The 26,457-nt window shown below is 40.1% G+C and overlaps 1 protein-coding gene and 1 pseudogene across 5 annotated transcripts in view; both read left to right on the top strand.

Annotated features, from left to right (window-relative positions):
- Positions 1-26,457, top strand: part of Kcnab1 (potassium voltage-gated channel subfamily A member regulatory beta subunit 1) — a 388,290-nt gene that overhangs the window by 326,589 nt on the left and 35,244 nt on the right. For 3 of the 5 annotated variants that reach the window (XM_035450519.1, XM_035450520.1, XM_027391730.2), the window contains exon 8: positions 3,662-3,748. The exons of the other annotated variants lie outside the window; for them this stretch is intronic. In XM_035450519.1, coding sequence (XP_035306410.1) covers positions 3,662-3,748 — 87 coding nt within the window. The remainder of the gene's footprint in view (positions 1-3,661; positions 3,749-26,457) is intronic. 5 annotated transcript variants of the gene reach the window in all.
- LOC113832911 lies at positions 22,185-22,275 on the top strand (annotated as a pseudogene).

Genomic DNA, 26,457 nt, shown 5'->3' with positions numbered 1-26,457 from the left:
TCAGCCCATTACCCATTTCATAATTGAATCATGATAATGATGATGATAATGGTGATGATAATTATTTGCTATTGAGTTGAGTGTCTTTGATATTCTTGATATCCTTAATCAGATGGATAGTGAACAAACATTTTCCTTCATTATGTATGTGTAAATCATGTTTATTCTTATAGAATTAGTTTTTATTATACATTTTAATAAAAGCATTTTTGACAATTGTTTACATGTGCATAATACATTCTAGTTACTCTCTTTTCCCTGTCTCCCATCTTCCTCTCACTCCTGTCTGTCTCCCCTCTTTCCTGCAAGTCTCTTTCTTGAATTCATGTGTTTTTGTTTTGTTTTATGACATACTGAGTTTAACCAGGGCAATCGTGAAATCATGCACTTGGAACTGATCACACATTGGAAGTCACACATGGATGTACTACTAAATATAATAGCTGAGCCTCCCCCAAGGTCCACCAGTAGCCAATAGTTCAGCAGGGAGGGGCAGGGCCCATGAACCCCACCCTCATGGGTGTTTAACTGATGTCTACAAGTCCAGTGGAGGGGACCACAGTTGCTATGTCATCATGGTCGCATTGACTGTGTCATACCCAGAAGCTAACATTTCACAGCCTTTCTGGCTCTTGTGTTCTTTCTGACCCCTCTTTCTACAATGACCCTTGAACATTAAAAAGATGGTGTAGATGTCCTCTTTGGGCCTGAGCACTGGATTGTCACTTTTTTCTCCACACAGTCACCACTATTCAGGTTGTTATATCTTTTATGAATCTATTTGTATCTCTTTTTAAATGTATGTGTATGTATTTCTGTCTGTGTGAGTAGATGCCTCGTGTGTGTGCAGAGGTGTGCTCAAGGACAGAAGATAGAGTTACAGGCTATTGTGCTGGGAACTGAAGTGGGGTGCCCTGCCAGAGCAGAAAAGCCTTATCAGCTGCTGAGCCATCACCCCACTCCCTTGTTACTTTTCATAAAAGTTTAACTCTGGGTTCTAAAGCTCTTGTTGAAGCCCCCAAACTGAGTATCTGTTCTTTTAATGACGCTTGCTCTTAAGATCCTGCGAGCATTCTTCATGCCTCTTCATCCCTGCCTCCCCTAGGTATATTCAAATATCTCGTCTTCAAGTTGGCTGAATCTTCTGTTAAATGGATTCTGCTATGGATCCTTCAATTCCATCTTCATTTCATTTATTGTGCTTCTCAGATCTGAGATTTGTTTCATTTTTTTAAAACTTTACTTACTGTAGTAAGGTTGCCTGATGACTATTGAATTGCTTTGCTTGTGTTTTTTTGTTTGTTTGTTTGTTTGGGGTTTGTTTTTCAAGGTAGGTTCCCTGTGTAGCCCTGGCTGTCTTAGAACTCACTCTGTAGACCAGGCTGGCCTTGAAACTCTACCTCTACCTCTTGAGTGCAGGGATAGAAGGCATTTGCTACTACCAACAGGTTCTCTTGTGTCTTTAAGGACCATGTTTCAGTAGGTTGTCTCTATTACCTTTTCCACCCCTAATCATTTGTGGCTTAAAAAAACATGTTTCTTTTATCTTTTGAGATTATAATTATATCATTTCTCCCTTCCCTTTCCTCCCTGGAGTGTATCCCACCTTGTTCAATTTCATGGCCTTTATTTTTTCATTATTCATTTTTACATACAAACATACACACATATATACATATATACATATATTCCTTCATTCATAAATACAACCTATACAACATTACTTGTATGTGTATTTTCAGGGTTGACCATTGGTATTGGCTAACCACTCGGTGTGCTCTTCCCTGGGGAAGACTATTTCTCCCACTCTCAGCTGTCTATTCCACAAAACAGGATCTCAGTATGTAACTCAGACTGGCCTCTAAGTTGCAATCCACCTGCCTCAACATCCCAAGCATGAGATTGCAGGCATGTGTCACCATGCCCAGCTTCTCTGTATTTTCTTGATGTTCATTAAGTTTCCATAAAACCACTGTTTTGAATTCTTGTCCAAGAGGGCACACATATATGTCACCTCATCATTAGGTTCTGGCATCTTACAGTTCCCTGGAAGCTCTTGATACTTGTTAGTATGTGACAGCATCTAGGCCTTGAAATACCAGGCATTTACTCCAGTTTTTATTATCTGCATTTAAGGGTGCCTGGTCTTCCAGGAATTCTAAGTAAGCTATTTGTTCAGGAGCCTGTGGTCATTGCCACTGTTCCAACACTAGGCAGTGCTAGTCCCCATAACTCCCAAACTAGCACTGCTGTTTTGTTTGTGAAAGATGGCATCCCTAGCTTAGGTTTGTTACAAGTCTGCAATTGTATGCTGTACACGATAGATTGGGGACTGCCCAGAAAAGGTAATCCAACCTCGATGGATCAATTAGGCTTCATCTGAAACAAGGTAGGACCAAACACCTAATCTACAATCACAAGCTTGCAGTCACGAATAATAGTAGGATTCTGCTAAGCCCTGAGTCTCACCACAGAGGATCCAGTCAAATGGTCAAGTTCTGGGTCTAATCTGGAGACTTCACCTTGCTGAGACCAGTGTAACTATGCTTCTCTGGCCTGTCTGGTGTTGTGGTCCATCATTGGCCTGACACCACTGCAACCAGATGTGGGTGATGCTAACTGGAACACAATTGTACCTCATGTGACATGCCAGCTTCTGCCTGCTGTTCTTGGACTCTAGCTGCAGGGAGAAATCTATAGCCCCAGCACCAAGTTTCAAGTTAAAGTTCACCTGTTTCTGCTTTAGGCGACTTGCACATAAAATCTCTGAATTTGTTGCCTGAGGTTGAGGGTGAATACTGAAGGCAATCCTTTGGCTAGCAAGTTTGGTGCTGAGCTGTGTCACATCTAAAGTTACAGCCTTTAGAACTTGTATAGTTCTGACCGCAGTTAGCAGTTGTGGAGGTGGGAATCCAGGTCCATTGCACCAAGATCAGAGGCTCTTTCCCTCCTCTGGGGTAGAGCCAGCAACTCTGTGAACAGTAGCCTGGGAGCAAGGGCCATTTTAGTACAGGGCCCTAGTGATATTGGTACTGGGTCCAAGTCTAAGGCGTTAATTTCCCCTCCCAAGGGAAGGCATCTTGCTCTAAATCAGCATTTCTCAACCTGTGGGTCATGACTCCCGTGGGGGAATCAAATGACCCTTTCACAGGGGTTGCCTAAGGTCGTCAAAAAACATAAATATTTACATTATGATTCACAACAGTAGCAAAGTTAAAGTTATGATGTAGCAAGAAAAACAATTTCATGCTTGGGGGGTGGCCACAACATGAGGAACTGTATTAAAGGGTAGAAGTTTTAGGAAGGTTGAGAACTACTGCTCTGCACTGTTTGGTTGTTGCATTTGTGGATTTCCCTCCAGCTTTCTCAACCATCTCTTTGCACTATTACACTAAAAACTAGATGCTATCATCTCTCATCTGGTTCCTTAAATCTTGTGGAGGTTATTCATCCATAAATAACTCAGATTGAGTTTCTGTGGGTAAATAATTACTGCTATGGTCTCGCTATGCCCTTTTCAGAAGATTTTTGTAACTAATTCAGTGTTTGTTTTTAAGAAATTCTTGAAAGAAATTAAATTCAAGCCCTTCCTAACAGTGTTGCTATCTGGACTTACTCGGGCCTTTTGCTACTTTCTTCTGTTTTCTACTTCTGCCTCTAGGACTCAAAGGCTCCCTCCAGAGGCTGCAACTGGAATATGTGGACGTGGTCTTTGCAAACCGTCCAGACAGCAACACCCCCATGGAAGGTGAGTAAAGGCATCCAATAAGAATAAGAAGCTACAGAAGTGCTGGTCCTAGACTGAAGACTGTTTCTACTCACAGTAAGTAATGAATATTCAGACCGATACGATAGAATAAGAAAAGCCAAAACCTTTCCAATGTCCTTTAGTCTCTGCTTTTACCCTGAAAGCCGATAGACTGTTTTTCTCCTCCTCTTCCTTCTTCCTTTACCTTTATTCTTGGTGGCTTTTCTTTGTTGCAAAGTATTCATTTTTTCAGGATTCATCGTGATTTCATCAAGTAAAACGATTCCATTAATCAGAGGGGTTTATAACACAACCTCTGTTTCCAAGGGACTCGTCTGAGAGCCTTTCTGAGAGCCTTCCTTTCCTACAATGACGCTAAGTTTGATTAGTTTCCTGGGTAATAAGTGCTGAGTGGTGCTGAGAGCCTGGATTTGACAGAACTGCTCAAATGAGGCTCTTCTTTGCGGTTTAATTGTTGATCCTTGGCAAGTTGAGCAACTGTCATCTTCTATCAGAAAACCACAGTTTGTCCCTGGGAAAAACTTACAGAACTTTCCTAAAGCCGCATTTTCTTCATTCATGTTTGTTTGCCAATCCTGCCTGTGACGGCTGGGAAATAAAATGGCTTTGGACAACAAAATGGAAAAGTCTATTGAGATAATAATAATAATAATAATAATAAGTGGATAATAGTAACCTGAGAATAGAGATATTTCAAGATAAACAGGTAATATTTGGTTGATTTGGGTTTTTTTTAATTTTACATTTGGACTATCAATTTGTTAACAATTCAAATAGTGTAATCCATATAAAATTACACTTAAAGTAATTTTGTCTTTGATAATTAAAAAAGATGTTCAAATTTTTATAAAAAAGAAAAACTCAGTTCTGTGAAGATTTATCCTTGCTATTGGGTCATAGAAATTAAGGAAAATATAAATGTTTAAAGTTCATAGGCATTTTTCTAGGTTGCATTTATGACCACACATGAAAAAATGTTAGAGACATTTATCTTTATTTTAATCTTTCTTATTGCATTGCCATTTATCTTTCCCAACTACAGAGAAACTATACATGCATAGCTATATCTATATACACATTATTATCTGTGTTTACATATCATACATATGTGTATATATCTGGCAAAACAAAAGATTGTTTGATAGAGCAAATTATAAATAGTATTAGAGATATTTATTTCAATGATACTATGTTGTCACACAATTCACAAAGACACATTAAAACAGAGCACTAAAGCCATTTAGTCAGCAAAACTACCAAATAAAACAAAAGGTAGTGGATTCTGAAAGGCTAATTATTTCCCATTTTAAGCACCTGGTGGCTATTCTCCTCTTTGGAATAGTGTCTGAAAACCACATCATGTATATACACAGGGGAGCAGATAGCTGGGGTTTTGTTGTTTTATTTTCACCCTTCCTGCATCCTACTTTACCTTTAATTTTAGAGATATAGCATAGTCCCTCAATCAGGAAATAAAAGCTGCATTCTATCTATAAAAGGAGAACTATATTAAAAGGATCTAAAAATAAATACTCATACTGGGTAAAGTTTGTGTGTAAAAGAAGAAGGAAATCCTCCAGAGACATGATTTGTTTTGGTTAAGTGCCTCTTGTATAAACACCAATGATATGCTGAAATTTAGTTAAATTTCCAAGTTTTTTTTTTTTTTTTTTGAATAGATAGCTGGTACCTAAGCCTGATAGTGTTTGCAGCCAACGCATTATCTGACCTCTACTGAAATCAGAGAAAATTTCATTTTCCCTAAGATGTTCACATAAAATTCCACAAAGGGAAGTAGGAAGCTATTTCATAATGAGTCGTTGTCTGAGGAGTGTTAAACAATGGGTATTTCCCACTTCTGAGTAAGTCACAAAACACAGATTTCTATACCTGGCTTAGCAGCAATCACTCACCTTGTACTGGAATGTAGCCTGCTGTCTCTCCCCACCCCAGCCAGGGACCTACCCCAGCCAACATGCCTACCAATCACTGAAGTGGAGATGCTTTTCAGGCAGTTCTCATGAGGACTTGACACAAATTCAGATGGTTTCCATATAGCTTGCTCTAGCTTTCTGAAAATGTGTATCTAAACTCACACAATCATTTGTAGTTTATAATTACTTATTTGTAGGTCAAAGAAATGCCAGAGTAGAATTCTGGTGCTGGCAGCACAGATTTTACAATTAGTCCTTTCTGCTTTACTCTGACAGAGGAGAGTGCTTCTCTGGGAAATAGAGAGAAAAAGGAAGTAGAGAGACAAGGCCTGCCAGGTGAATTGGGAACATTAGCTCCTCAAATTCAGGGATGGGGGATACACTTGAGTTGCTTCTAGATTCTATGCCAACTTTGGTGCTGACGATGATGGTAAATCCTATGTATGTGTATAAGTAAAAGTTGTACATACACAATGAGGTCTCCCTTGGGGGATGACTAGTGTTTCTTAAAACAATGCCTAACTACCCTTTGTGACCCTTCAGTGACTGTTAGTCACTGTAACTCTACAGCCTTTATTCAACTTCTAGAGAAAATGGCAAAAACATCTTCGGAAATTCACCCAGCCAATTTCTTTAAATAACAGCCAGAAAATATATATAATATATATATATATATTATATATATATATATATATATATTCACATGCTTTTATTGCCTCAGTACATCACAATTTGGTTGAATCATTTGTATTTGCTGTAGTTATACAACAGTAATTAATTACCAAGCAGACATTGTTTAACTACATACATATGAAAACTACAGGGCCTCAGCATTTGTAGATCTTCATTCATTAGCCATTCCTTTCCAAATATATGGGGTTGGCACATTTCTTTTTCACTGGAGAAGCTGAAGCATTTCCCTACTGAGGCAGCCCAGCCATGGCACCACTAGCCCTTCGCCATTGCTGACTACTCAAGGGAGTGGAATAAAAGAACCAACATGGAACACAGGACAGCTTCTAGCCAGAAACTATGCAAATGTCGAGATCATGTATGTGCCCACTTTGGGTATCTCTAAGTCACATTTTTAAATAACTTCCATTTAAATTTGATTAAAATGTCCCATTTATGTGATCTGTAGCATGAATCAGTGTTAATTGGGGGTGTATCTAAAATAAGCCAAGATGAGTTTCGGCCAATTCTGCATCTCAAACTGCAACCAACTGAGCCAGAAAAAGATTGGTCTGTGCACCTTCTTTACCATATATGGGCACCATGTATCCCATTAGTCATTGCTACCCATTCCCCTCCCATTCTTGCCAAAAAGCCAAAGACAGAAAGCAAGCTCTGTCAAGACAACGGTGGCAAGTTCCAAATGTGGAGAGAATCGGAAGTTGCTTCTTCTGCAATCTGCCACCTGACGGAATACAATTAGACACTCTGTGGTGATGGGAAGATGTGACAGCAGAGGGGAGCTTGTGTGCTTTTCCTTCCGTCCTTCTTGTTATTTTTCATGGTTCACCTAGTAGTAAGGCATTTTTCTTTCACAGCAGCTGCCGTGCCATCTGTCTCTGCTATACTATCTGGCAATGGTGGCATGTTTTCCAATTGTAGGAAAAAAACTCAGCCCCACATACCATGTCTCCTTTCTTACAACGATATATCCCTCCTACTGGAATCACTGAGAGTCCCTTGTCTTTATGAAATTCAAACTTAATTCTTTCACTTCATAAGTCAGTAGGCATTTCGACTTCTTCTCTTGAGCTCACTATAGGAGAAGGTTCAAGGCAACTTAAGTCACGCTGCTCATGGATTGACAGAGACACTCCCATGTTATGAGAGTTTTTTTTTTTTCTGCTATTGCCAAATGCAGGATAATTAACCAAGAAGAAAGCCATTGAATACCACTATAGATGTGACATGGAGATAGCTGTGAAGTATGGAACATTTGTGAATAACAGCAAAAGAAGAGGCACTTTAATATAAAGACTTTTAAAATTTACTGACAATATGATGAATTTTCAAATTAAATTACATTTTAATAAAAACTTAATTTAAAAGCATGCTTGAAATCAAGTCCTTTCATTTAGAATTCATTGCCAAAACTAATCTCCTAGAATTCCTGCATCATTGAATATTATGTCTATACTAATTATTATTCACACTGTTCATTTTCTCCTTCTTGCAGGCTAGTGCAGGCATAAGCAACGCAGATGTCTTTATTTCAGAAAAGGGAGCTAAGACCAAAGTTAGTCTCATTAATTCCCACAGTATTGATCAAACAGCATATTCCATAAATATTTATTTCTTCATAAGGTATTCTTTTTTACTGTTGCTACATGCAAGCAGGAATCTATAGATATTTGGGAATCTAGGATATCCATAACTCAGAAAACAAGAGACCACAGAAAATATTTCAACAGCCTAGATCATCAATATTCTATCAGTTCTAAAGTACTGGACCTAGATATTTTATCTTCCAAAGTAAAGTTTAAAAGTTTAAAGTTTAAAAGTTTAAAGATTAAGTAAAACTTAATCACCTGAAATTTACATATGCTTCTAACCAGATACAAATTTATCTACAACTGATCAGTGCATCAGGCTTTAACTTTCATTACCACCACTGATGGGGTGCCCCTACCTTGTCCCCAAAATTATAATAATAGTAAGAAGAAATCCTCTGCAAGCTATATGACAATGTTGTCCCAGAAAGATATAAAGCAAGACACTTGTGCAATTTAAATAATTTATTAGCCACACTAAAAAAATAAATAAACAAATGGGTTTCATTACAATATTTAACTACACATACAAAAATCACTATTTCAACTTGTACTCCCTTTTAAAATGTGAAATTTATTCTTTTACTAAGTCTCTGAAACCCACAGTACATAGCATAATTTGTACTTACACATTTCAAACACTCAAGAGATACATGTGGGGGAACACTACCCTGGATGACCACAGAGGTAAAAACTCTTCCCACTCCAACAAAAGCCTGGGGTATCAGTCCACTTTGTGTTACTCTGACTGTGGTGCCCAATGGAAACAACCCAAACTGTTTGGAGAGCTTTCCAAGAGACATTTCAGCCATCATCACACGGAAGGCATTACATGAAGCATACTGCAGATGCTCCTGTCCCTCCAACATCCCAGGAACCAGAGGCAGGCCAGACCTGGGAGCCAGGCTGTAAGTTCCCAAGACATACACCTAGTGACTTCTGGCAGACAGGCTCAGTTTCCTAAAGGTTCCATAGCCTCCCCAAATATTGCCACCAGTCTGTTGCAAGTGTTCAAAATATAAGCCTATGGGAAATATTTTAGATTCTGCCCCTGACCCCATCCAGAGGCTCACATCTTACAAAGCCATTTAGCCCAGCTTCAAGGATCCCCAAATTCTTAACAGTCCCACTTCTGTTTAAAAATCCCAAACCCCAAGATTCTACTGATTCTAAAGCCAGTCTCTTATCTGTGAATCCCTGTGAAAATAAGATCAATTACATCCATCCAATATGCAATGGCACAGAGTAAACATCCCCACCATACAAGGTGGATAGGGAAATGTAAGGAAAAACTGGACGAAAGCAAGAGCAAAATCCAAGAGGGAAACGTGAAATCCTATAGCTCCCTGTCTAGTACTGGGAGTATGTGGCATCATTTGAGCTCTAGTGAAATGGAACAGCCCACCTCTGTGCTGCCTGCAACACATATATTCTCCTTCCTAAGCTGGATCTACTCATATACTACAAATTTCCTCTGTGGACATCCCACACCTCCTGAGGTCTCTAATTCAACTTGCTTTACATTCATAGCTTCCAGCAAAGCCTACTTAGGGGCTCTCTATAGGAGACCAATCACCACTCCCCCACCCCACACACTCACATTGTCTGGCCTCCCACACTTTTCTTTAAAATCTTGCAATTCTTGTGTTCTGTATGACTGAAAAGCCAATATAATGTGGATGATGCCAAGCTCTGCTTCGAGACTGAGAAGTAACCAGGCTGCCTTAGACCATGGCTGCAAAGGCCTCATAGTAATTTGATACTAAATGTAAAAAACACTTCCCTGTTTCCAACAAGATACCCTGGCTACTATCTCTTTTCAAGCTTCTTTTCAAAGGAAAGTCTTTCAAGTGAGTTTGTATTTTTGTACCCTGGAGGCCTCAATGAATGAGATCTTGCCCACAAGACATCTTTCTGTTTCCCCTGTGCAAAATGTTGTGCTTTTGTTAATGGTACTAATTTATTTTGGCCCCTTTATCTGCAACTTTGAATACATATATGTCAAACTATACATTTTCAGGTCCAATGAAATATTTTTACATCACTCTGTTCTGCTTTTGTTCCTAACTCTCACTGTAAACCTGGCTCAAAGCAATAACCATACCACAGTATGAATGTTACTCTGTCGTGAAATTTCCCCCACCAGATAAATATGTCCATTGTTTTTGTACTCAGTCTTATAGAACAGTAACTGAAGACAAAAAAAGAGAAATATCAAGGGGGAGAGGAGGAGTTCACTCCAAGGTGTTTCACTCCACGGTCTGTGATGGATCTCCTCGTTAGAGCAGTATTTCAGCAGGGAAGGCAAGGCAAAGGAGGCAATTGAAAATCCTGGCTTTGTCAGTGATCACATTACACTCAAGCAGGTTACTATCCCCACTCAGGCTTAGTTCCTCACTTGAAAGCAAAATATATAAAGTGCAAAGAACCATGGGAATGAGTTAACAGTGTGTTTACCACCTCCCTCACAGCGAGGAAGGGCAAAGAAGCATTAACCTTATTTGTAGAGTGCACCATATACTGTGCATACATGTCACTCGCCCATCTTTCTTCTCAGAGGTAACTATGGGAATGTCCAAGGCCTTGAAATTATAACGTGATGGAAATCCAATGAAGGCCAAGCTACTGGACTAAACAGGGTCTGTGAGGTCATAAAAGGATAAAGCCAGAGGTGGCAATATGATTGTCTTATAACAGCTTATAGTTTTGAACAGAGTCCTCTAGAAATTGACTCCAGGACCGCCCCCCATAGCACCCAAGGGTGTTAAATTTGACATTTACCAAATCTCTGGTGTAAGATGGTGCAGCATTTGTGGGTAATCCCCCATCATCCATGACTGCTGCACCCAACAGGACACAGTATTATACAAATACTTATTTTTATTACTGTGTGCTCTTTGTAGAACACTGACAAAAAAAAACTCTCTGTACATTTCCAGAGTTTCCCTCAAAAAAATTATTTAATCAGTAATTATCAAGAGTTCATGATGTATGTGAGTGGGTGCATGTGCCACAGCATGGGTGTCAAGGTCAGAGAACAACCAGAAGTTGTTTCTCCCCTTCCACTTTTTCATGGGTTCTGGGGAATCGAACTCAGGCTGTCAGGCTTCTTTGGCAAACATCTTTACCTACTAAGCCTACTTTCCAGCCCGCCTCTATTTTTTAAATCTATATTTATTACTGTTGTCTTGTGTACTATATCATGACGGCAGTTTCCCCTCCCCCAGTTCCTCCCACCTCCCCTGTCCCCCAACCCATCCTCCCTCCATTTCCCCTCAAAAAACAGCAGGCCTCTCAGTGATATCAAAGGAACATGGCATAATATGCTATAATAAGACCAGGCAAAAAACATCACAACCAAGCTGGAATAGGAGGAAAAGGGTCCCATAAGGAAGCAAAACAGTCAGTGACCACCCTCACTCCTACTGTTAAGAATCCTACAAGAAACCAAGCTAAACAACCATAACACATATGCAGAAGACATATGTCAGACCCCCGCAGGCTCCCTGATCTCCGTGAGCCCCCATGAGTACTTGGAATATTGTCCTGCATTAACTTAATCATAGATTTTCCAGGCTTCAGTCTAAAAGATGGCCTTGTGCCAACAGCTATTTTCAAAGCTATCTACAAGAAAAAAAATAGAAGATTAACTCATTCTTAGTTGATGTTTGCTGAATATCTACCATGTGCCAAGCACTTTTCTGAGCACCGAGGAGAACTAGAAATTAATAAATCTGACGAAAACACCACCCTTATAAAAGTTAAATCCTTGCTTGCTGTGCAGATAGATAATAACTGAGAAAGTTACATTAGGGCTGGAGAGATGGCTCCATGGGTTAGAGCACTTGTTACACAAGCACAAGGACCTGAGTTCAAATCCCAGCAACCACATAAAAGTCAGCTATGGCTGTGCATGCCTGTAACTCCGGGGTCTTGAGGAGTGGAGATAAGCAGATCCCATGAGCTGGCTACCCTGATCAAAGAGATGAGGTTCCCGTTCAGGTAGAGAGAACAACACAGGGAGAATTATAGAACAGGGCATCAGATGTTCTGGCCTTTGCATATAACCTCACACACATACATATGCAAACTTTCATACATCACACATATGTAAATAAATAAATGAATAAAATCCATAAATCACATAATTTGTCAGGCCAATTAAAATATAGCACAAGAAATGGAGAACAGATAGGGATGGCTAAAACAATTAGTACTGAAACATGTGGAACGACCCAGATGTCCAAATCTTAGGGTACTCAGAGGTCCTGGGATCTGTTCTCTCTCTACCTCCTTGGCCTTCCCCAAAGTGCCGTGGTTAGAGAGATTAGGTGTGAGATTTGAACAATAGCACTCAACAGAAAGTACCTGGGTCAGGAAGACACTTTGGAGACACACAGGGACAAGCCAGCTGGCCATTAGCTGCATTCACCCATTCATTGGGTGTACACCTAAGGACTGTTTGCATGTCTTATGTTCAAGATTAGAATGGGGACCACCAGTTAGCTAATTGAAGATCTTGTTAAGTCTTCATATGTTTCATTTATATTCAGATTTCAAAACCACACTCTGGAGACTAGAGAGACAGACCAGAGAGACAGTTCAGTGGTCACTTGATGCTCTTGCAGAGGACCCAGGTTTAGTTCCCAGAACTCACATGGTGGCTTACAACCATCAGTCACTCCAACTCCAGGAGACCTAGTGTACTCCTCTGGGTACATATGTGTTGCACATACATACATGCAGGCAAAACACTCCTGAACACAATTTAATTTTAAAAATTAAAATACACACAGAGAGATTTGTTGTGAATATCACATATCCCCATTCTTTCCTTCCTATGTCTTGGCTACTATCACACAACAGTTGCTAATTTTAAGGGGCCTCAGAGTCAGCACAGAACACACCCAGACACCAGATTCTCAGCACAGGTATAGCATGATCCAGGGACAGATCAGTTGGAGTTCAAGCTTCAAGCTGAAAATCAGAGAAGCAAAGCAGCCAGACACTAGCTCTTACCTCTACCTCAGCTCAGACCAAAGGAGCAATCCTCAGACTGTTCCTGGCTTCCCTGCTCCTCAGATTCATTCAGACTGCTATGCTTTCCTCAAAGTGGCTACAGACTCCTGATACTGACTACTAAAGACCATGCTTCTATCTTTTATACCTCTCTAGTGCTGGGATTAAAGGTGTGTGATTCCAGGTGCTGAGATCATCTTTGTGTGAGCTGTTTCTCTTTAGGACTGGATCAGTTTTGTGTAGTCAGTGCAGCCTTGAACTAACAGAGATGGGTCTACCTCTTAATCCTGAGTCCTGGGATTAAAGGTGTGTGTCACTTCTGCCTGATCTCTATAGCTTGAGGCTGGCTTTGATTTCTGAATCCTCAGGCAAGCTTTAATAAATCATAAATAATATATCACCACAACAAGGGAGATTTATTTATCCCTCCCTAGGGGGTGGGAGAGAGGCTGCCTCTGGACCAGGCAAAGACAGCAGCAGGTATTCTCTGCAAGAGTGGTTTTTTAAGGGTAAAAGTGGGAAAGGGCTGCTGGGATGAGTTGGTAAGTCCTGATTGAACCTTTTATCCAGTGTAGCCAAACAATGAATTTTGATTGCTGGGCTTTGGTGTTTTGATTGCTGGACCTTGGAGTTTTATTCAGGCATAAGGATGTGGCCAAATAAGGGAATAGACCTTGGGGGCTAGCTTTAGGGATGCAATCTAATGGTTTAGCAAGAAGGCAAGGGGAGAAAGACAGCACCTTCTGGTGCCAAGTTTGCAATGTTTGGGCCTGTTAGAGCACCCATCTCTAATCCTGTTTTGTAAATTCTGCCTAAGTCTCACAAACTGCTTGCCTTCCACCACGTATCATGTATTTCTTTGTTATTCTTCCTGGAGACTTCAGTAAAGCAGCAAGGTCACCACACAGAGTTCACACTCTCATGGCTAATATGCTGCTTCACAGAGTCTGGTGAAAAGTGTCACAGAGTTAAGAGAGACCCAAAGAGTTCTGAACATGGATCACAAGGCTGTCCCTTTTAGAAACAAAGCTCTGTGGTTAACACTGTTTTTCCATATCTACGGATTGAAAAAGGACCTTCAAAGGAATTACACAGTGCTGAAAAGTTAAGGTTATCAAAGCTGAAGGATACATGGGAGGAGCTAACTGTAAAGAAAACTACTCCCTAAAATCAAATTCCTAGTCATACAGTGCTGTGGTTGGTAGTCAGATTCCTAATAAAATCTTGGTAGGAATGATCTTGAGAAAGGACATGAGTATATGTTATGCAACTTAGCAATGTCCTATGTTTTCTCTCCCATTTCCACCTTCGTCTCTCCATCTTCACTTAGATGTGAAAATAGAGTGATTCAGCCTCTACTAGTACATTCAGAAAAAGAGACAAGGTGGGCCACATGTCTTCTCTAGTGTACAGACACCACCAGGTTTAAATGTTGCTTTGTTTTGTTTTTTCCTCCTCTTTTCTCTTTAAACTGTTTTCCACTACAAAGATGGAGAGAGAAGCAGGGTGGAGAGGAGAGTCTCTGAGAGGATGCTCCTGCTCACCCCAGCTGTCAGGTGAAGACAGAACTGCTAGATATTCTGTTGGTGATTCATGTGCACTTCCTTCTGGGAGATGGCAGCTCCTTGAGCGACATCTTGTGATGTGACAGGATTTAACTCAATATTCTGAGGAGATGTTGAGTCACTCTCAAAAGAATCCGTTTCTATAGGTTCCTCATTGTACCCCTGCAGATCTGCAGTGGCATGCATAGAACTGGACACTGACATTATGCACTCTGCTGCTCTAGCCTGCACAGGTGGGGCTGCAGAACTTAGCATCTTGTTACTGAGTTCCATTGCCACTAAGGGTTCCACAGCAGGCATGTTTAATGCGGTGAGCACAGCCACCTGCACAGTCCTTAATCTGTAATTCCCACTCTGTAGCAATGGGATTAGTAAATATCTCACAGTCCCCTTCTTATTTTCTGTACAAAAAGAGTAAGGGAACAAGGAAGTCCTGAGTGTTTATAGGTGTGCCGAGAAGACACAATGAGAGGACCTGGGTGCTCTATGTGGATGTGTATTAGCTGCTTAGACAACTCCTCTGATTCTCATTTATAAATAGCAAGAATGGAAAAATCGCATTCTTCTGAATATCACTGTGAAGAATTGTGCTCTTTAAATGGAAATGTCCTATAAACTGTAATATTCAGCATAAATATTTCAAGTTGCTTATTGTTGTTCCATATGCTTATGCTTTTAAGATTTTATATGTATAAGAAGAAGTCAAGAGTTCCAGCTAGGTCCAAAGACACAATCAAAATATCAGAATGAGGTGACACATCACTTCTACAAATCACTTCTACATTTTTATAGGAAAAGGTTCAGAGCGGGTTCCATTATTTTTTCTTCCTACAACTTTTTGAGGAAATTAAAAATTACAGAAAAGTAGGAAGAAGTTACACTTGATAGGCTTCTTCTACTTGTATCAAACTACTGTGGGTTTTACCTGTTCTTGCTGACTGTGAACATTGCACCCGTGAATACTCACTCTCTCAGGTATCTCCTCATATGACAATGACACAGTCGTCATACACACGAAAGCATATTTCAATATACTCACATAATCTAACACTGGAGACACATTACTATTTCCTCCAGTCTCCATTATAGGGTTTGTTTGTGTGGGGTTTTGTTTGTATTGTTTTTTTTCTTGAGAAGAAAGTGGGACCACAATTGACTGATAATCACCTAGTGAGTGACAGTGAGGGATACAGCTGAGTGTAGAGCACATGGCAGCCTGCATGAGACCCTGGCTTCAGTCCTGGACCCTAAAAAAGGAGAGAGAGGAAGAAAGTAAATATTCCTACAGTGTTGTGTAGGATGTCTTGTTATGACTATTCAATCTCTTCATCTAAAATGATTTCTCTACCCCATTTTGTCTTTAGTGACCTTGACCAAACAAACAAAATGTCCTGGGGGTTGCTTTGGAGAATGTCTCCTCAGAGATTACCTAGAGGGTGTCTAGAATTGGGGCCACAATGCGGAGGGGTACAGAGAGTAGAGAAATATAGAGAAACCCACCATACCCCAAGCTACTCTTTTCTTCTTCTGGGCTATACAGGCTCCAAATGTGGAGAGAGAAAATTCTAACTTTGAGTGTTAGATATGTTTAGTGCTTAAAAATATCTTCAAAATGCCCAAGGATGGGCAGGAAACTATGGAAAAAGTATAGAATTTCATTGGGGTCAAGGGAATAAAGGACCAACAGGCAACGCAAAATTAAAACCAAATGATTATATTACTAGTCATGTTTATTCCACATACTTTGTATATTTTAATACATAATTTTAACACTATCTAACTTAAATTGCACATGCAAAAAAATGATCTCCCATTACTTCTAGAAAACATGTTTACTTCACAACAAAATACCATTATATCCTGTAGAGTGTAGAAAAGTGTTTTGTGTCTTAAGACTCAAACCTCTACAAATTACAGAACTAGGTATTTGGCCACCTTTGCAGTGTTTATACATTACAGGTGGGCATTCCTTGTGCCTACCATTATATCCACAAACTCTCCCTAAAGTGTCACTCCTGCTTTGGGTAGTAACTGTCACTGTTCAAGGCCTGGAAAACGTGCCACAAAACCTCAAGCTCTGCAATCTGAAGATAACCAACCATCCTGTCTGATGTATCTCCACGCTGTTTTAATTTCAGAAAGGAAATCTGGGAGGCTATCTGGCTTCAAGTGACCCAAAATAATGAAAACTAAACAAGAAAACTTTATAAAATCCAAATATGCTGCATACATTACTTACACAAGAAAACCAGGTTTGTGAGTTTTAAGGGCCAGCAGATGGGAGGATTTGTGTAGAGCAGTAGAAAGGCAAAGAAAGTGTCACCAACATTGTTATTTATTGGGAGAACTAGAACATATTACATACATCCTTGGCTTTGAAATGGAAAGCATTGTCATAGAACAAATGCAATTTCCAACTAGAAATGAGTGTTTTTATAAAAAGAAACAAAGAAAACACCATATGACAAGAATTCATATAGAACAAAACAGAAGGGAAATTGGAAATACTAAAACCAAGGAAGTCTCAAGAAAAGAAGGATGCAATTCTGCTTCTCCCTCCCATTTCCCTGCTCCCTTCCTGAGAAAGATCAAACTGTCAAGATCTTTTCTCAAAACACTGACAGGATACATATGAGATGTCTCCATATGAAACTCAGGGTAGCCCAAATAAGAACATGGGAGAGTACAGTACCCCTGTCCAAAGCTGGTTCTCTCACTTGTTCATACTCAACTGCTATTTATTGCATGCCAACCAGAGGCCATAGCATGCATAGGCTATTCTAAACAGAAGAAAGCCACACCTCTGTGGTACAAATTTTATCTAGGAGAAGAGGTAAGAAACGAACAGTATGACAGTAAAGAAATTTATTAAGTAGACAATTAGAAGAGAAAAACTGCTGGGGAAGAGAGAAAACAATCAGAACTCAAGGACAGAAATGTTCATAAAGCTGCCAGTGACCATAGGGAGATGAAGTTTGTTTATGACTTGAAGGGGTCATATGATTGACTAGGAGAAGGATAAAGAGATTGCTTCTTCCTGCGGAACAGTGCAAAGGCCCTGGGATGAAAACTGCCTGTCTTGTTTGAGGGCATCAGTGAGGCTGTGGCAGAGTAAGGATGAAAGTGCAGGAGATGAGAGAGATGATGGACCAGGTCCCTTGGGCCTCTGGTATGCATTGGGTTACATTTCAAAAGGATCCCTCAGCCTGAATGTGAATAGATGGTTGGTGCAAATGTACCAGCGAGGAATAATCTTGGGAAACCGCCACCACAATCTATGTTAGATGCCAATGGTTAGATGAGGGTGCTGTCCAGTGAAGTGCAAAGGTGGTTTGACCTTGACCATATTGAAGTAAGATGGGTTATTTATAGATATGACAGAAAGAGTAGAACAATGGATGATTCCAAGTTTTAGGCTTGAATCACTGGGAAAACAGATGCTCTGAACTTAAGATGTAAACTTAGATGGTTCTCAACCTTCCTAATGGTACGACCCTATAATACAATCATGCTGTGGTGACCCCCCCAATAAAATTATTTTCATTACTACTTCATACTATAATTTTGCTATTGTTATGAATCATAATTTAAATATTTTTGAAGATAGAGGTTTACCAAAGGGGTTATGACCCATTTGTTGAGAACTGCTGCTTCAAACATGTATGGGGATTCCAGATGTAGCCCAAATGATAGGGAAAGTTTGGGCTTGTCATCTTGAGTTTGGGATGTTCATTAGACAGCCAAATAGAGATGCTAAGGAAAAAGTTGAACACTGAATCTGAAACTCAGGAGCTAAGCCTGACATGGAAAGATGCAGATTTGGGAATTGTCTGCCATATGAATGGTGTTTAAAAATCTTAAGAATTGATAAAATAACATACAGAGTAAAATGAATAGAAAAGGGAGATAGAAAGAAAGGACGAAGAAAGACTAAGCCTTAAAGTTCCCCAACATGTGTTAGTTTGGAGGAAGGCAGGAAGAGTGTGGTAACCCAAGATGGAGGTAAAGAAAGCCCCTCAAGAAATAAAAAGATATCAGCGCATCAAATGTTACTTAAAGGTCACGTGAGATGAACACAGAATCATCCCCCAGAATTAGAAATGTGGAGGTCATTAACTCACATAGCAAGTCAAAGTAGGACATTAAGTAAGAGCCATTTAATCTTTACTTACAGTTTTCTTATTTGCAAAAAATAAGTGAGAAAACTTCTGGATTTAGAATACCAAGGTGAATGTCTACTCATCATTCTAAAATTAAAGATCATCCAGTAAACAGAAGGCAAAGAGCAGAAACTGAAGGTTCATTTGAAAATAACAGATACCTGAAAACCTGGAGCAATATATATTAAAGTAGGAACAGGATGAGTTTAGTCGGTTGGTTGATTGGTTGGGTTTTAGTTAGCTGGTTGGTTGGGTGGTGGCTTGGTTGATTGGTAGGTGAGTGGTTGACTGGCTGGCAGGTTGGTTGGTGGTTGGTTAGCTGGTTGGTTGATTGGCTGGCTGATAGGCTGATTGGATGGTGGAATGGTGGGTTGGGTGGTTGGTTGTGTGGTTGGTGGTTAGTTGGCTGGCTGGCAGGTTGGCTGGCTGACTGGTTGGTTGAGTGGTTGGATGGCTGGTTGTTTGGTTAGTGATTGGAGTGCCTACAGAAGAGAACCTAAAGGATATGCATGACACAATACTTAAGGTACTAAGGGTACAAATTCTTCAGAAGATGGCATAGACTAGAGAAAAGATTGATTAAGAAGATACAAACCTATTAAAGATTCTTGTCCCCAAGTCTACAGTCAAGGTCTTGCCTTTTCCCTCCAATAAATGAAGCAACAGGTCCACTGACTGGAGGGCTGTGTGTGTGTGTGTGTGTGTGTGTGTGTGTGTGTGTGTGTGTGTGTGTGTGTATGTGTGTGTGTGACTCCAGATCACTCCTATCACTCAATACAAATCAGAAATAGCCAAATCAAACATACCATCTTCATGTAAAAAAAAAAAAAAGATTATTTCTTGGGAAAAAAGTAATTATCCCAAGGAAAAATTCTAACAGATACAAAATTATAGAAAAATTCTAACAAAATAAATATGTAAGCCCCTAAATTATCCATATAGTAAGTTACACTAGTTGAAAAGCACTGTTCAAACACAGTTTCAAAATCTTTTATTCTTAAACAAGAACATGCAGGACCACCAAATGGGGGCTGGAGAGATGATTCAGCAACACTGTTGCTCTTACATATGACCAGAGTTCAGTCCCAACTGTCATGTGGTACATCTAGCACTCTTTTCTGGCCTGCATGGACACCTGAACATACATGTTCACACACACACACACACACACACACACACACACACACACACACACACACACACAAATACAAACACCTTTTAAGAAACAGTTGCTAACATTAAAAAGAGTGCAAAGGAAACAGAAAAAAATGATAATGCAAAGAGAAATTTTCAGAGAAATAATAATATATCTAGTGTAATTTGAAAAATATTTTGAGTGGAACACAAAAAAGGCACTAGAGTGGCAGGAATACCAAAGAATTAGAAAAGGTTAAAAATATAATGGCTACATGTTTTGTCAATAAAGTTGTTAAATATTTAAACTGAAATGTTCCAGAAAATGTGAGGGAAAAAAAGCATACAAAAAGAGAAGTGAAAACAAAAGGTTATTAATGTCTTGTCCAGGAGATCTGGTATCTTTTCAAAGCAAGGCTATCTAGAAGAGAAAAACTACAATTGAGAATTTGTCACTAATATTTCTGGATCTGAGTATCATGACGACTCTCCAGCCTGCAGACCCAATACAATGAATGCAGAGCTACATGAAGAACACCCCTGAGAAATGTCGGGAAAATATCAAGAAAAGCAACCTAAAACCCCAGCAGTTTACTGTGCATGACTAGAGGATCAGAAGGAGGACTGTCTAGGCAATCCCCCACAGCAACACTGCAGGTCGGAGCACCCAAACTCTGCACACTAGGTCCTAACAAGCAACTTGCCCATCACAAGGGAGGAAATAAAGCCATGGTGGCTTTCTATCTCTCAGACACAGTTTCTCAAAAACTATCAGAAAATGCGCTCATGAAAATGGGGAAATAAAACCATGGAAAGGAAGGAAGTTACGGAATTCCACTCCCTGGAGGAGAGGGGTGCATTCCCACTGACGGTGGGAAACTGCCAGAATGAAGGCTGTGTAGCCGGCATAGAGAGCTCATGGAAGTGGCATCTAGAAGGATGGTGCAAGCAAAGCACAAAGAAATCAAGTTCCTTTTAAAGCTCACCATGGGAAAGCTATACCTCCAAGGGCAGCTAATGAAGAGCTAGTTACCAAGAGGAAGGGAATTGCAGTAGACCCCTTTGGTAGGCAAAGGAAACAAGTACTTAGTCATAAAAATGAAAACACAATGAATCGTAGCTGCATTATACTTGTTCCAAATTTCACTATATTTAATAAATACTATTGGATTGGGTAAGATAACACTTAATTTAGGACTCTTGTACCTATATACATAAATAAAGTGAACCTGTATTTTTCTTTTCTTGTTATCTTTGTTTGGCCTTGTAGGCCATTCATTTCTTGGTTCTCTTATAGGGCCACCATACTCTATGAATGGTTAATATTTAACTCACACCATCTATCTAATAATACCCTTGCTGGAAAGATTAATTGATAAAATTAGGAGGAAATATAAAGAATGAAACAAGAATGAGAAGCTAAGACCCCTGAGCAGTACCACAGTTATCTGAGAAGACCTGATGCTGTGATTTAACTTGAATGACTCTTATTGCACAATCCTCCAGAGAAACATCAAGATACAAACCCGACAGAAGTGACTTTGCAAAGGTGTAACAACTAATTATCGGAGGAACCAGAGCAAGGGTACCATCCTCTAATCCCTAGCCAGTGATGCTAAAAGGCCCACTAACAGATTCTAACTACACTGCCTCTAGTTTGGTTGGTGATGGGTTTATTCCATTTCAGGAAATAAAATCATGTGCTCCTTTCTCACTTAGAATGCATGCAGCACCACACTAAGTGCTATGAAAGAATAATAATAATAATAATAATAATAATAATAATAATAATAATAATAATAAACAAATAAAGGCCTAACCGTTTGGATTCCTTAAATGAGCTGTTTGGAAGAGCAAGACTCTCCCCAGATCTGGAACAGCTCTGTGATTACTATGAGCAAAACAATACAAAGTGATGTCAGGCTTTAGGCTAACTGAAGACTGAAAGGTTGACAGTCTCTGCTTCTCATTTCCAATGCTCTGTGCACCCTGAGCCACCAAAGAGAGGCCAGGCAAGAGCCGTACACTCAGCCCTCAGCTGTTCATTGTAGCCAGGAATTTATTATTATTTCTTAATGTGGATAGTGTTTTGCCTCATGCATGTCTGTGTACCACGTGTGTGCCTGGTGTCCTCACAGGCCAGAGTAGGGCATTGTGTCCCCTGGAACTGGAGTTACAGATGGTTGTGAACCACTGTGTGAGTGCTGAGATCACAACCTGGCTCCTCTGAAAGAAGAGCTACTGATCTTAACAATCAAGCCATCCTTCCAGCCCTGCAAGCTAGGAATTTAATATGTCAACAAAGAAGCTCATACTCCAAAGGCAGGTTAGACAGGTGCAAAAATAAATCCTGTTTTGCAACCCAGAACTCATTGTTCAGTAAGAGATTTGATACATACAAGAAGGAAAATAAAACAGCACAAAGGGATTATGGTATTAATGAGGTTGGTCCTATCCTATAATTTAAAGGCACAGGTAACAATAAAAAAAACCTAATGTGATGAATAAAAAAAAAGCTCAGACCCCTCAGCCACAAGTATCACATGACAGCCACTGCATGAGGAACAAGAAATAACACCCAACTAAACCCATAAGTGTCAAGATTGTGAGCAGTATACAAACAAAAATGGGCCAGGCAGTGGCATATGCCTTTAAGCCCAGAACTCAGGGAGGCAGTAGTAGGCAGATCTCTGTGAGTTTGAAGTCAGCCTGGTATAGACAGCAAATTACAGGCGTCCAGGACTACATGAAGAGACCTTCTTTTTAAAAATAACTAAACAATAAATGAAAACTGAGGCAAAAAAAACATATTACTGAGAAATATGGAAATTAACACAAGGAAACAGATACCCCAATTCTGGGATACAAGAAACAAGTTCGAGGGACAGGGGCTTTTGCCATAAGCCTATTTTTGTTTGGTTGGTTGGTTGGTTTGGTTTTCTGTTTTTGGAGACAGGGTTTCTCTGTGTAGCCTTGGCTGTCTTGGAACTCAATCTGCAGACCAGGCTGGCCTCGAACTCAAAAGATCCACCTGCTTCTGCCTCTCAAGTAGTGGGATTAAAGGCATGAGCCACTACCACCTGGCTTGATACAAGCTTTTGTAACATTAACTCTTTTTAAAATGTACATGTATTGCTTTGAAAAAATAAAATATTGAAACAACTCACACACAAATAGGATAAGAGTGCCAGTGACATGAAGTGGTCAGTATTAAATGACTGTGGCTGTCAAAGTCCAATCACAGCCTTAGGGTTAGAAACAGAGAGCCAATTCTAGTTTTCCTAGCCCTTATTCCATGATCAGCTGCCACCAGCTGGGGAACACATATCCAAACACAAGACCATGGGATGTGGGGAACATTTCATATTCAAACTGGAATATTCTATGCTGGCTCCAAATGGCTAACAGCTGTCTCATAATGTATTATGAACTTAGCCTGTTTCTATCATCTTCAGAGTCTCAGATTAACACTGTTCAACATTCTAAGTTAGTCTCTACTAAGACTTAAGGTAGTCTGTTAACTAGGAGCCCCTGAAAATCAAAAGGACATTATTATTACTAACACCATTAATAACTGATTGATTATTAAGATTACTCTTCCAACAATGACAAAGATTAAGCATTTCTGTTTTTTTAAAAAAGGAAAAACAAGAGGATAACTAAAAAAGGTTGAACAAAACCAAAACTAAATCCCAGGAGGGAAAACGGTAGCTCCTGTATGTCTGTTTCCCAGACACATGGTAGTAGTGTGGTGTGAGCTCCGACAGGCTTGGGCAGCCCCACTCCTATGGTGTGGCATTCGTAGCCTACATGTCTCTCTCCACCGCCTACAGCTTCCCTCTGCAGATAGTCCTCATTCCTTACATCTCCACTCCTGGGGTTTCCAGTGCAACTTAGGTTTCTCTCTCACAGCTTCATGCATTACTCTCTCAGGGCCTCCCTGAAAGGAATTCAGCTCTGCTGCTGGTCTTGCAGGCTCTCCCCCAGGTTACCAAAAGATGCATGACACCGTAACTGCTGCAAGTGCCTACAAAATCAATGCCGCGTACACAACAGCAAGATCTGCAAACAGCCTGGCACTAGTCAGTCCCCCTCGTACCATTGCCTCAGTAGCTTCTGAATCCTTGGGCAGCTGAACCCAGGAAAACACTTCCCTAGGAACACCATGCAAGCATGGTGTGCTAATAGCTCTCTCTTCTCCAAGAACTGGAAGTCATATACCCAAGAATATTGACTGGGGAGGAACTGGCTAATATAATATTGTCTCAGTGAAAAGACCTTGGCTTTGGTTTGCTTTTTTAAAAATACAGTATCTTTCATTTATTCTCTTACAGTTTCATGAACCACAAATACCCCTCTCCCAATTTCTCCAAGACCCCCCAGAATATCTCTTCCCCCTGTTTCTTTTTAAAAATTTACTCATTTTCCTTGTGCCCCAGGTCCCTTATGTAGAAAACAACAACTATCGCCTATTTGATAAAATTGTCCTAAGCAATCAATTCTTTAATATATGCAAAGTGTTTAGAACATTGCCAGGAACACCATAAGTGCTTTGTAAGTGTGAGCTGTTATTTTTAACACCCTAGGTTATAGAGGTTCCTTAACATCCACAAAGTGGCTTCATAAATCTGGAATGGAAATATGCAAACATTCAGGACATAAAAGACTCAAGCAAACTAGTTCCTGCACCTAATTAGAACTATTTCCTTTCAGGAACAATATATCACACCTTCTCTGTCACCAACACATTCCTGAGGCCCTCGGCCTCAAGAGTAGGCATACATTTCCCTGAAGTGTAAGCGTTTGTGTGTATCACAGGTGACTGCAAGAGCAGGGGAGTCGAACAAACCAGAGTAACCAGGAGACTTTCCGCCCTGTGTCAGTCTTACTCAAGGATTTATGTAGGGAACTATTATCATTTTAAATCTTTATTATGGTATGCAATAGAAAGCTTGCATACATTTTTGTCATAATGCCAAAGCTGTCTAATACAGCCTATGAATATGGCCATTTTTGTGGATTCTGGAGAGGAAGCACTGTCTTATCATTGGAAACCCTCACTAAATCCCTCCTTAGCAGAGGATCCTAAGAGATAAAATGAGGGAAAGTGACATCTTTGAGTGAAGGGTGGAGAAGAACCTCACAAATAGGAAGGAAAGGCTAAGCGCAAGCAGACATAATTACAGTGGTGAAATGGGGACAAAGAGTAAAACACAGGCCACTCCAGGACAGATCCACTGAGATCAGCTATGTCAGTCATCTTTTTCATCACAGAATACCTGAAACAATCTCAATGAGAAGAGGTTAGTTTGGGCTCATGGTTTCAGAGCTCTTAGCCCATCATGTAGGAAAGACATAGAAAAAAGCTGTTTACCTTGTGGTAGCCAGGAAGAGTTCACAGAATCAACAGAAAGGGCCATAACCAAGCACTTTACCCCTCAAAGATGATGAGCTGCTTCCTCTGACCAGTCTCATCTTCCACAGTCCACCTATTCAATATCTGAATCCATAATTGAACTAACCCATCAATAGAGGCAAAGCACTCACAGCCAGATCACTCTCCAAGAGCCCCACCTCTGTCAGCTTCAAGGACCAAAGCAATTGACACTTGAAACTTTTGTTCACTTCACACACAAACCATAACAACAGGCCAATCTCTAACAGCTTCTGCAGTGCCAGTTTTCCAGCCACCTTGGTGGCAGCCTCATGTTCTACCAGATACAACTATGGGTGCACTGGTAAAGGTATTACACAGTTAGTCACTCCTCTCTACCAGGTAGTTTAGCTTATGAAAGGCTTAGACAATTATTTCACTCTGCCGCATCAAGTTTAAAAGTCACCTCTTGGCTACCAGATGCCTACAGATATAGATGAACATTAGAGAATCCAAATGGATCAGAGGCTGCCAGGAGCTGCCCAGGATGTAAGAGGAGACTGTTTTAATGGCATTAAGATTGAGACAGCTTCACTTTCAAACAACTCCCAAGACAGGACCAAAGAGACAGCTAGCTCAGACTATTAAAAGGGCAATTAAAACTGTTTCCTTTGGATCATTAAACTGGATTTGCCAGTAGAAAATTTCAACAGGGTCGATATTTTTTCTACCCTGATCAATCTCTGCCACGTTGTTTGCTTTATTCTTTCAACCACAAGACAGCATGCCTGTCCCCAGAAGCAGATACACAGACAGTTGCAGAATAAAAGACTCCAGACAGGATAGTAGAATAAAAAGCTGTGTATCAAGATTCTGCATCCATCTGTCTGACCAATGACAGTGACATTCATATAGCTTAAAATATCAGAAATGAAAGCCTGAGTCAGTTAGCTATAACGAAATGACAGATGCTCCCAATTATAAAAATCGCTATTCCATTGGTAATGGGCATAGATACCGTAGGTGCCATGTAGGACTGGTGGAGCTAGTTGAAATAATTTTTAGCAGCTCAACGGATGTTTGTAAAACTACTCTTTAGCAATTACTTTGCCCAATACGTTTCCTTTTGACATGGCAAAAAAGGCTTGTTTCTTCAGTCGATTAAGATATTGCTGCCACTCTATATTTCTTCAAAGAATATAATCAAAAGAATGGGTAGG

The sequence above is a fragment of the Cricetulus griseus genome, assembly GCF_003668045.3.
Source record: "Cricetulus griseus strain 17A/GY chromosome 1 unlocalized genomic scaffold, alternate assembly CriGri-PICRH-1.0 chr1_0, whole genome shotgun sequence".
NCBI classification, from domain to species: Eukaryota; Metazoa; Chordata; class Mammalia; order Rodentia; family Cricetidae; genus Cricetulus; species Cricetulus griseus.
The sequence above is the reverse complement of the archived record's forward strand: the minus strand, read 5'-3'. Positions and strand labels throughout refer to the sequence as shown.